Source organism: Dendropsophus ebraccatus, chromosome 4 (assembly GCF_027789765.1).
Source record: "Dendropsophus ebraccatus isolate aDenEbr1 chromosome 4, aDenEbr1.pat, whole genome shotgun sequence".
Classification (NCBI taxonomy): Eukaryota; Metazoa; Chordata; class Amphibia; order Anura; family Hylidae; genus Dendropsophus; species Dendropsophus ebraccatus.
In genome coordinates, this window is record NC_091457.1 from 38,638,259 (window position 1) to 38,650,364 (window position 12,106).

The window sequence follows — 12,106 nt, forward strand, 5'->3', positions numbered from 1 at the left end:
AATGACATCAATTGAGCTTTGGGAGAATTTTTCAGTACTTTACACAGTGAAAGGAGTCCAAATAAAGAGCAAATACAAAGGATTTGGGTCTAGAAAGTATGGAACATTAAAATCAGAAATCTTTTTACAATACATAGAAAAAAAAATCTAAATTTCATGTAAAATTTAATTCATTAGTCATCTATTCAGCAAATATTGTAAAATTCACCTTCCTTTTTGACTCTATTGTCTTATGAACATCATCACTACATACTGTACTTTGTTACTTTATTATCCTGTTGCTTTATATCATAGTCACAGTCACAGTTATATCGTATCACAGCGCGCCTCTTTTCACATTTAAAAATGCATTCAAAACTTTGATGCCTTCCACTAAACCTAGCCTTAAAAAGTTTTTTATTAACCCCTGCATGACCTGGCAAATTTGGATTTTTCACTCAATTTTTTTTCTTCCATAAAGTTTAAAATTTTCTACTGAAAAATAGAAAATCAGTCCAACACGCGGACTGGTGAAGAGAACAAACGTCAAAATAACCATTGGTATGATCCAAAAACTAATCCGGCAGTTCAGCTTTCATTTAAGTGACTCTGTACCCACAATCTGTCCCCCACAAACCACTTGTACCATCCGACAGCTGCTTTCAATCCAAGATCTGTCCTGGGGTCTGTTCAGCAGGTGATGCATTTATTGTCCTAAAAAACAACTTTTAAACTTGCAGGCCTGTGTCAAATTGGCGCGGCCTAGAGTGTTTGTGGATTATGGAGAAGCAGTGCAGGCCTAGGGCACAGACATTCTAGGCCACGCCAATTTGAAACAGGGCTGCAAGTTTCAAAGTTGTTTTTAGGACAATGACTGCATCATTTGCTGAACGGACCCCAGGACAGATCATGGGTTAAAAGCAGCAAGAAGGTACAAGCGGTTAGCAGGGGACAGATTCAGGGTACAGAGTCACTTTAAAGCAGTACTGTCATTTATTTACCTAAACTTTTAAAATTTTGTCAATGTCAAAAGTTCAGATGGCACCAGGTCTCAATCCTAAGATCATCTACGGTCATTAGTTATAAGAAAGTGAAGTGCTTGCTAAAGTGCTTCACTCACCAGCCAGCATCAAAAAACAACTCATTCACTCTATTTATTATAAAGAAGCCAATGAGTTGGATCTTGTGTCCAGCTGGTGAGAGGAGCAAACTAGGTTCACTTCACGTTTATAGGGGTAGTTCACCAAAAACCTTTTCTTTCAAATCAACTGGTCCCTGCAAGAGCCAGAGATTTGTAATTTACTTCTATTAAAAAATCTCAAGTCTTCCAGTACTTTTCAGCTGATGTACACAGTGCTATCTACTGACACCTCTGTACATTTCAGGAGCAGTCCAGAGCAGTAGCAAATGCCCAGACTGGAAAGAATACCACTTCCTGTAGGACACAGCAGCTGATAAGTACGTTTTCATTGATCTACCCCTTTAAGACTAGTGATGACATGTAAGAAGTTAAGATAAATAACAGTACCTTGATGAGTCACACTAAGGAATCAACAAGGAATTTAAAGCGGAATCTGTGCTTAAATTCCCACGGATTCCACTTGAAATTCCGCCCGTAAAATATTAACAGAGCAATGTCCCATTGTGTTCAATGTTAATTCCGCTCTGTTGTTCACACTGCAGAATTTTCAAGCAGAATCTTCCGCCACAGATCCACTTTTCACCCAAAGAATTGGCATGTCTATTCTTTGGGCGGATTCTGCTAGAGAAATCTTATAGAAGCCTATTCCTCAGTGTGAACATACCCTCAGTGTGGAATATAGGTTATTCATTAAGCAATATCTATCTGTGTACTTTTTAATGGCTCCCATCATTTTACCATACAATGCACTATGAAAAAGAAATGCAATTGCACAATTTTGTAAGGCTGTACGGTATACTGTGGGTCAGTACAACAACAATTCAGGCCCCGTTCTCATCAAGATTCAGGTTTTCAGCACCTATTTACGTCGGTAAAGTAGTATACCCATGGCGTAGTGATAGGTTTAAATAGACGGAAGACAATCTACTAAAATATTTGGTCCGTTTTAAGCTAGGATGCATTTTGTCATCAATTTCATCAATTTGTGCCCACAGCGACCAATTACAGCTCAGTTTTCACATTTTAAAGGGGTTATCCAGTGAAACTTCTATTTAAAAATCTTAAGTGTTCCCATACTTATCAGCTGCTGTATGTTCAGCATACCATCTCTCACAGTGCTCTCTGCTGCCACCTCTGTCTGAGACAGGAACTTTCCAGAGCATCAGGAAACCTCCATAGAAAACCTCTCCTTCTCTGGACAGTTCATGTCTCTGGCAGAGGTGGCAGCAGAGAGCACTGTGTCAGACTGAAAATAAAATCACGTTTACTGCAGGAAATACAGTATCTGATAAGTACGGGGAGACCTGAGATTTTTAAACAGAAGTAAATTACAAATCTATATAACTTTCTGACACCAGTTGATTTGAAAGAATTTTGTTTTCGCTGAGCAACCCCTTTAACAAGCATTGGTAAAATAAAAGCTCCGCAGTGATTGTTTGCTGTGGGCAAACACCAGTTTTTGATTCACAAACTTTTGGACTGAGCACTGCCTACAACTACGTATCTTCACTTAAATAAATGACAGCAGTGTACTCCGAAGTATATGATGATACACTGTGCTATACATATCATAGAAACATAAAAGCAATACTCTGACACTTTTCCCCCTGGGGTAATAGTTTCATACATTAGATCACGGTGCCTAGGAGTGCAAACGACCAAAGCAAACCTACCTAATTCTTTTGGGAAAGAGAGGCGGTAGGGGGGAGATGTCATGAGTTTATCATTGTGAGAACTCTAGGGGGTCTATTCTCGAAGTCAATATCTGCGGCAGGGCCGCCGATAGGGCAGTACAACTGGTACTGCCGTATGGGGCCCGGACCCTAAGAGACACGGGGGGGGGCCCGGCGGGCCCGCCGGCCGCCGCCCCCCGACCGCTACGCTAGGGGGGCCCGCACGGCCCCCCTTGCCAACTGTTTTTGAGCATCCCGAAAAGCTGCGGCCACGCAGCTTCTCGGGATGCACTGATCGCTTTAATGTTCCGCCCGCACAGCGGGCGGAACATCAAAGCGATCAGAATACAGGAGAAGGACCTGTCAGCGTCCTCCTCCTGTATTCTCTCCCATAGGCTGCCGGCACTTCATACCAGCAGCCTATGGGAGGCCGGGCCGTGGTCATGTGCCCCTCCGGCAGGCGTGATGATGTGACGTCATCACGTCTGCCGGAAGTCCCGTCCCTGCGGCTCGCAAGATGGAGCCCGAAGAAGAGGAGGAAGAGCTGCTGCCTGCACAGCGCGGATTAGGTGAGTAGGATGTTTGTTTTTTTTAGGGGCACCTCTGGGGGCATTATTAGTGTTTGGGGGCACCTCTGGGGGCGTTATTAGTGTATGGTGGCACCTCTGGGGGCATTATTAGTGTATGGGGGCACCTCTGGGGGCAGTATTAGTATATGGGGGCACCTCTGGGGGCATTATTGGTATATGGGGGCACCTCTGGGGGCATTATTGGTATATGGGGGCACCTCTGGGGGCATTATTGGTGTATGGGGGCCCGTCTGGGGGCATTATTGGTGTATGGGGGCACCTCTGGGGGCATTATTAGTATATGGGGGCACCTCTGGGGGCATTATTAGTATATGGGGGCACCTCTGGGGGCATTATTAGTGTATGGGCGCACCTCTGGGGGCATTATTAGCTCATGGGGGAACCTCTGGGGGCATTATTAGTATATGGGGGGCACCTCTGGGGGCATTATTAGTTCATGGGGGCACCTCTGGGGGCATTATTAGTTCATGGGGGCACCTTTGGGGGCATTATTAGTATATGGGGGCACCTTTGGGGGCATTATTAGTATATGGGGGCACCTCTGGGGGCATTATTAGTATATGGGGGCACCTCTGGGGGCATTATTAGTATATGGGGGCACCTCTGGGGGCATTATTAGTATATGGGGGCACCTCTGGGGGCATTATTAGTATATGGGGCCACCTCTGGGGGCATTATTAGTATATGGGGGCACCTCTGGGGGCATTATTAGCTCATGGGGGAACCTCTGGGGGCATTATTAGTATATGGGGGCACCTCTGGGGGCATTATTAACTCATGGGGGCATCTCTGGGGGCATTATTAGTGCATGGGGGTACCTCTGGGGGCATTATTAGTTCATGGGGGCCACCTCTAGGGGCATTATTAGCTCATGGGGGCACAGCTGGGAATCCTACATACAGGGGGCACAGCAGGGGATCCTACATACAGGGGACATCCCACACAGCGCAGTTACTATGGGAGCCTACAGGGGGGAGAAAGGAAAGGAAGTTGCTAGAAATGTGCGGAGCCTAAATTGTTTGTCTCGCAGGTTCTAAGGGGATGAAACGTATCTGGAAGGAATCATCATGGAGGTCTGGGCCGGATGGAGAGGAAAAGGGAAAGTGACGCCTCAGATCAAAGAAGACGTCACCGGTGAGTCACTGTATGACACTTTTCTTATTTTGTAGAACATCATTTAGTAGGGGCGCCCCGAGGTGACAGCTACTACATTATCTGTACTCAGAGAAATCACTGTTATCTGTGGTGTTACATAGGACTGCAGGTGACAGCTACTACATTATCTGTACTCAGAGATATCACTGTGTTATCTGTGCTGTTACATAGGACTGCAGGTGACTACTACATTATCTGTACTCAGAGATATCACTGTGTTATCTGTAGTGTTACATAGGACTGCAGGTGACAGCTACTACATTATCTGTACTCAAGAGATATCACTGTGTTATCTGTGGTGTTACATAGGACTGCAGGTGACTACTACATTATCTGTACTCAGAGATATCACTGTGTTATCTGTGGTGTTACATAGGACTGCAGGTGACATCTACATTATCTGTACTCAGAGGGATATCACTGTGTTATCTGTGCTGTTACATAGGACTGCAGGTGACATCTACTACATGATCTATACTCAGAGGTATCACTGTGTTATCTGTGCTGTTACATAGGACTGCAGGTGAAATCTACTACATTATCTGTACTCAGAGATACCACTGTGTTATGTGGTGTTACATAGGACTGCAGGTGATATCAGGTGATTTCTCCAGGTTGCAGAAGTTCAAACTTCATTGTGCCCTGGTGTGCTGGTGTCTGTATGTGTGTATACATGTGTGCTGGTGTCTGTATGTCTGTATACATGTGTGCTGGTGTCTGTATACATGTGTGCTGGTGTCTGTGTGTGAGATCAATTCTAGAGAACTGGCACATATACCCCATTTTCCCCAGTGGCTTAAAATGTAACCTCTGTTATACAGTTATAAAATTGTAGAAATTAAATGTGAACAAGGTGCAATTCAAATAGACACTTACTTGTATAGCTGTCTCTTGTGCTCTGTATGCAGTGCATTATATTCACCCTTGCAACGTACAATTTATAGCGTGTCTACAAGCCCAGCGGGGCTCATTATGATGGAGACTAAAACTTATACAAAGTGGGGTAGGGGTTCCCCTGTATTCAGAATGCTGTTGAGTGCTCGGCAATGCCCCATCTGGGATTATTGAATTTCGAGGGTCTATGCAGAGCAGGATAAAGACACCTCTGCTGCACAAACAGGATCTCCTAGAAAGCGTTCTCACCGCCATGTATTCGCTATCACTGGCTTGGGTGAGCTAAACTAGTCTGCCTGGGGGGGGGGGGGGTGATTTGTATATGCTCACTAACATGGAACAGCCTCATTATATTAGCCTTATCAACATATTCTATGTTAGTGAGCATACCGGGGGGGGGGGGGGGGGGGGGGATATTGGTGAACATATACAAATCAAACAGCCCCCCCCAGACCCTCGAAATTCAATAACCCCAAACGGGGCATTGCCTAGTACTCAACAGCATTCTGAATACAGGGGAACCCCTACCCCACTCTTGTATAAGTTTTAGTCTCCATCATAATAAGCCCCGCTGGGCTTGTAGACACGCTATAAATTGTACGTTGCAAGGGTGAATATAATGCACTGCATACAGAGCACAAGAGGCAGCTATACAAGTAAGTGTCTATTTGAATTGCACCTTGTTCACATTTAATTTCTACAATTTTATAACTGTATAACAGAGGTTACATTTTAAGCCACTGGGGAAAATGGGGAATATGAGCCAGTTCTCTAGAATTGATCTGAACCAAATTATACCTCCCAGCAAGGCGTGGGGCAAACACACAATTTTTTTTTTTTTTTTTATTAATGTGGGGGGCCCAGACACTTTGGTTGTATGGGGCCCCGAAATTCCTGATGGCGGCCCTGATCTGCGGACTGTGTATTTTTGTAATACAGGATTGATCAGGAAAGGTACAGTAAATAACAGATCCTGCAATATACAATGAAATAAAACCAGCGAGCAGCAGTATATACTTAGAAGGACGCGGTGGAACTAAAAGAGTTAGGGGGTAAATCAGTAAAGCCTTAGGGAAATATGGTGCGCAGCTATTAAATGGAAAATAAGCGGAGTAATGGATTTTCCGGGCCGTTACCAAGAGCCTAAAGGGAATTGTAGGATAACGTAATTAGGGGGCGCCCGCAGGAAGCAGTTATGGGTCACAGGATTTTATCAGGTTATTACTGATAAGCAGCCCACACAGCGACAGCATTCATCTGACAGAAAGGCAGGTCAGGAACAACATGCAGACTTTTACATTACTCTCAAACTCCTTCAGAAGCAATGGCATATGTTAGGAGTTCCAAGAGATATGTCCCTACTGCAGCAACAACACAACAGTGTGTATATATATACAGTATATATATATATACACACATGCCTTATATACCTATAATAGACACACACATTTACTGATAGCATATCCTTATGGTGACTCATTTATGAACACGGAGCGCCAACTGTTTGGAATAACATTAAAGTGGTTGTAAAAAAAACCCTTAAAGTGAATGTGTCATCTAGATCTGTTTCTTTTTTTTACTTACTGGAACCAGATAGTGAAACATGTGCTATTTTTATATACTGTTTTTTTTTTCTTATTACATTTTCTTGAGCACCTACTAAGCAGCATTTACATTTATGCTATACAGCATCAACACGGACATAAAAAAAACAACAGACTGGACTTCCATGGAAAAGTTTTTTGGGCGTGATCTGTGATGTGTGCAGAGGTCATTGTGAGTCAGTGTGAATGGCCTGAAATAGTCTTATCTACTTATTGACCCATTTCATAAGAAGTTAATAGCCCAGATTTGCTATATTCAGCCCAAAAGTTTAATGTTGGCTTTTGTGACATGATTGTCGCCATTACAATTGGTGTGTGCCCAACTTTTTCTTTGCAGAGGCTTCTTTTTTAGACCCGGCAGAAAAGTCTCCCTAAAGTGTCTAAATGCATAATAAATGTGAAGAAATTTGGACAGAATTCTGTCTCAGCCAATGACTGTGGCTCTCAGTCATGCTCTTGTATCAGGGTGGCTTCAGACTACGGAATTCTCGCGGATAAATTCAGCCGAATTCTGTCACTAGAACGCGCTCACGGCCGCGTGCCTTTCCGCCGGCTCCATAGACACCATTCTATGAGCCGGCTGATTCCGCTATCCGCCAAAAGAATTGGCATGTCAATTCTTTCAGCAGAATGCGGAATACGCCCATGCATAGAATGGTGTCTATGGCACGGGTGGAGAGGCGCGCGGCCGTGAGCGCGTACAGGCAACGGAATCCGCCAGATTTTATCTGTGCGAATTCCGTAGTCTGAACCTGCCCTAATACAGTCTAAGGGCCCTATTCCACCGGACGATTATCGTTAGCATAATCGTTAACGATTAACGATCTCAAACGACCGCTATTGCGAAAGACCTGAAAACGTTCACTCATTTCCATGGAACGATAATTGTTACTTATGATCGTAATTGCGATCGTTTCTTCTTCCGTATTTCTTCGCTATTGCGTTCGTATCTATTGCGAACGACCGAACGATGTCTTATTCAATGCGAACGATTTGCGAACGTTTTGCGAACGAGCAACGATAAAAATAGGTCCAGGTCTTATAAAGCGATCAACGATTTCTCGTTCGGTCGATAATCGTTACTGCATTTCAACCGAACGATTATCGTTTAGATTCGAACGATTTAACGATAATCTGAACGACAATCGTCCGGTGGAATAGGGCCCTAATACTAGGTCATATGATTAGCAAAACAAAACTGTGTAGCCTCCTCTACCCCACAGCCAGTCTTCTTGTACTTGAAGGGAAAAAATAAAATAAATATATAAATATATAATATTTAAAATAATTTACTGGTTTACTTACCCTGGTGCCACTGCAGGAGGAATGACCAGGATGAATTGAAGCTTGGCCTGGTGAAGCGCTTGGCCAATGTGTGTCAACAAGTGAACCAGCTCTCTGCAACAAGGAAAACCCGCTATATCAGGCATACAAAATGTAACATATAACCTATAGGAACATTAAATAGCTAGTAATAATAATAATGGATCATTAACAGTGGGGTAATAGTGCTTCTGCTTTATGGTTTCTTTGGATATTCAGTTTTTTTTATTGTTATTAACGAAAACAAAGTCAGGAATAGATTTAAAAAGAGGAGGCAGGAGGCTGGAGAAGTTGGATGCAGCCCTAGAAAGTCCAGGATAACATGGATACAGCATATGGATGTATCCATGTTTTCCAATCAGCCTTAGGACTGCATCCAAATCCGGCAGCCACCAAGAATCAAACCAAGAACCCAAATTTTACTCATCACTAATCAATACCCAATTTATATATTGTAATTCTATGTTCTACCTCATTTAGAGTAGGTTCAGATGTACTTAATTTGCTGTGGATTTCATGCTGTGGATTTAATCTGTATACAAAAATTGCTAAAATCCAAAGCAATAAATCCACGTTGGATTAAGGCTATATTCACGTGTTCTTCAGGCTGTCGACATCTGAAGGTTGTCCGCAATGCGTGGACCTACTCACTGATGAATAGTGATATGTGCTACAATTATGGGTCCATACTAAGGACCTGCATGTTTTTTAAGCCCCATAACACACATGGAAGTGTAGACAGGACCATTCAAATGAATGGGTTTGTAGTGCTGTATGTACAGTGTAGTTGCAGACAGCCTACTGAATGCGTGAGGCCTAAGTACCTTCAGTAACCTTCAGTAATTGAAAATTAATTTAAGTCATTTTGATGGATTTTTATATCCATATTCTGATCCGTACAACGTTTTTATTTTCCGTTTGAGGAGCTCTATGAGGGCTTGTTTGGTTGTGTCCTGAGCTGCATTTTTTTTTTGTACCATTTTAGGGTAGATGGAAATTTTTGATTGCTTTAAACTATTATCATGGGAGGAAAAGGGGGTGTTTTAACTTTTTTATTTATTTTTTAGTCCCCTTATAGGATTTCAAACGTAAAGAATTTTCCACCATCATGTCTGTTATACAGAAAGATTTATCTGACAGATTTTTGAAGCCAAACCAGAAACAGACTATAAACAGGTCATAAAGGAAAAAACTGGGATTTCTCCTCTTCTCAAATCCATTGCTGGCTTTCAATATAAACGCACCATTAGACACTAATGTGCTACAGTTAATTTGTCCAATAATGTAATAAAGTGTAATCACGTTCACACTCAGGGTTATAATTTTTTGAAGTATTTTCCCTTTAAGAAATAAATAAAATGAAAATATATAGATAAAATGTAAAAAAAAAAAAACTAAAAATTGCAAGTGAACAGTGGCTTATTTGTAAAACCTATTAAAAACATGTAAAGACAGTCAAATATGATTTTTCAACAGCAAAACCCATAGAGATGAAAGAATCATCTTTTTATGGAAGGGATTAAGAAAGATAAAGCAGTGTGCCTGTTGCCCCCCTACTAGCTGACAAAATGAACCTCCAGAAATCTCTGCTAGCTCCACACATTTTGGAAATGCGGGTCTTTGGCGGTCTCTTTATAATGTGTGCAAAGCAGACTTCTACTGGATACGCTGTTCTTGCTTCTATAATCTATTTAGAATTATTTTCCTGAAATGTCAATTACTTAGTAGAATAAAACACATTCTATTTATTTCCTCGGCCTGCAAGCGCCTTCTGCCTCCATAACTTCACATTCAATTTTGGCTACGGTGACAATTACTTTCATTACTTTAGTGTCGCTCCCTAGTGTTGCTTTACATATAAAATGCGACGTGGAATAAATGATAGGTGATTCAAACCCAATAAAAACTTGATAAATACAGATTTAGTACACATCCTGCAGGGTAAAGGGTTCAGCCCCCAAAACACCGTTTAATAAGCAGAAAAAAATACATGAGCTTTCACGTAGGTACCACCATAGAATAGGTCATCATTGTCTGACCTGTGGATGTCTAATTGATATGACCTCGGTCAATTGCTAACAAAGTGGCAGGGACTGCTATATGGCTTTCTGTTGGAGGTTATATGGTCAGCCACTACAATAGACTTAATAGAAGTTGGAATTCAATAGGAGCTGTCTAAACCCGACTTCATTATGTAGACACCACTTATGAAAACATGCCACCCTACACGCTGCCTCCTTTCACTTCTCTCCATTGTTTGGAAGTCGATGATATATACAATAATAGGGAGATATATCAAGCATTCCTTAAGGATTGATGAGCGGGTGAACAGACTGAAAAATTGCATTTGCAAAGGACAACTGTGAGCTACCAGGAACACAATACAGATCAATGAAGATCCAAAATGACAAAAGATAAGAAGCAGTGTTAACTGGTTAAAGCATACATACTAAGTTACTGTGTAGAAATGTCTCTTTAGTACAAAAGCCTGAGAAAGGAGAAGAATAGCTGGACTGCTTTCAATGTGATTTTACAGTTTTTTTCCCCAAGCATAATTATGTCACTGTGACATGGTACCCGCCCTATGGGAAGAATACCATCTGAGACAACAGGTGGTGGAATGGCATTGGGGAGCATGGATGGATAATATATTTCCTGATCTCCGGATAACCCCTTTAAATAATAAATTGCAGCCTGCTATGGGCAATTATAAAATCTAGAATACTCTTTAAGCCAAGCGCACTACTGGTGTTTTGGTCCAGCCCGGGTTCTCTGTATATTTCTGAGTGATGTTCTCTCTCTCTCTCTCTCTACTTTGCTGTGCATTGTAGCCCCTTGAATTCTCTCACTGTTGTTTTTGTGAAATTCAATCCTAAATAATATGCAAATTAGCTCATTTGGGGCAATGCGGGGTGTTCCTCCGCCACCCAGAGCACAGTTTGATCCGCCAACTCACGGCTGCTGATGCATATACCAGCCTGCCTGCTTATGCCTATGTATGAGTAGGCATAAGCATCGGAGGGGGCGGGCCAAGCGGTGCTCTGAGTGGCCGAGGAATGCCCCCAGGGCTAAATAGGAGGCCAATTTGTATATCTTTATAGGATTGAATTTTATTTAAATGGTGAGACTTACAAGGGTCAAAAGAGTGGCGCTGGTAAAAGGAGGTAAGGGGCTACCGGAATATTCATATGCTTAACCTGCTGATTTTTCTAGACAGACGGACCACTTTTAATGTCCTTTTTTACTTTTCTTCTAAGCATAAATGTAGATTTTTATGCACAAGGAGGTGTTATAGGGCAAACAAATGCAGTTAAAACCCATTTGAGGTGACCACACATTGTCCAGAAATGCTAAGCTGAGAGCTATCTTTCCCGATGCACCCATGCACATTGTCGGACATGGTCAAATGTGTGGGTTCTCAAACACATGGACATGAGAGGTAAGCTGGCTTCTCTCTAACAAAAAAATAGTCAGGCATCAGGCATAGATCAGGCATCAAGCATGTCTGACTTTTCTATCCCCAAAATAATAATTCAGGTGGTTGGGAGGCCCCCACAAACTTTAAACAGTCAGCTGGTCCTTTTTAAGTCTTCCGGTTCAAAAGACTTTTGACTAAAGTGTATGGGGAGGTTCAGAACAATACGGCTGTTTTCATCGAAAAGTGGCACCGCACTGTCCACAGGTAATATTACAGCTCAAATCTATTCACAGCAATAGAGCTAAACTGCAATACCAGACACATTCTAT

At 42.3% G+C, this 12,106-nt stretch overlaps 1 protein-coding gene across 3 annotated transcripts in view; it reads right to left on the reverse strand.

Moving 5' to 3' along the window:
- The window catches only part of CHID1 (chitinase domain containing 1), a 313,928-nt gene that overhangs the window by 217,220 nt on the left and 84,602 nt on the right, over positions 1 to 12,106 (reverse strand). For all 3 annotated transcript variants that reach the window (XM_069968326.1, XM_069968325.1, XM_069968324.1), the window contains exon 8: positions 8,342 to 8,434. In XM_069968326.1, the coding sequence (XP_069824427.1) occupies positions 8,342 to 8,434 (93 nt within the window). The remainder of the gene's footprint in view (positions 1 to 8,341; positions 8,435 to 12,106) is intronic.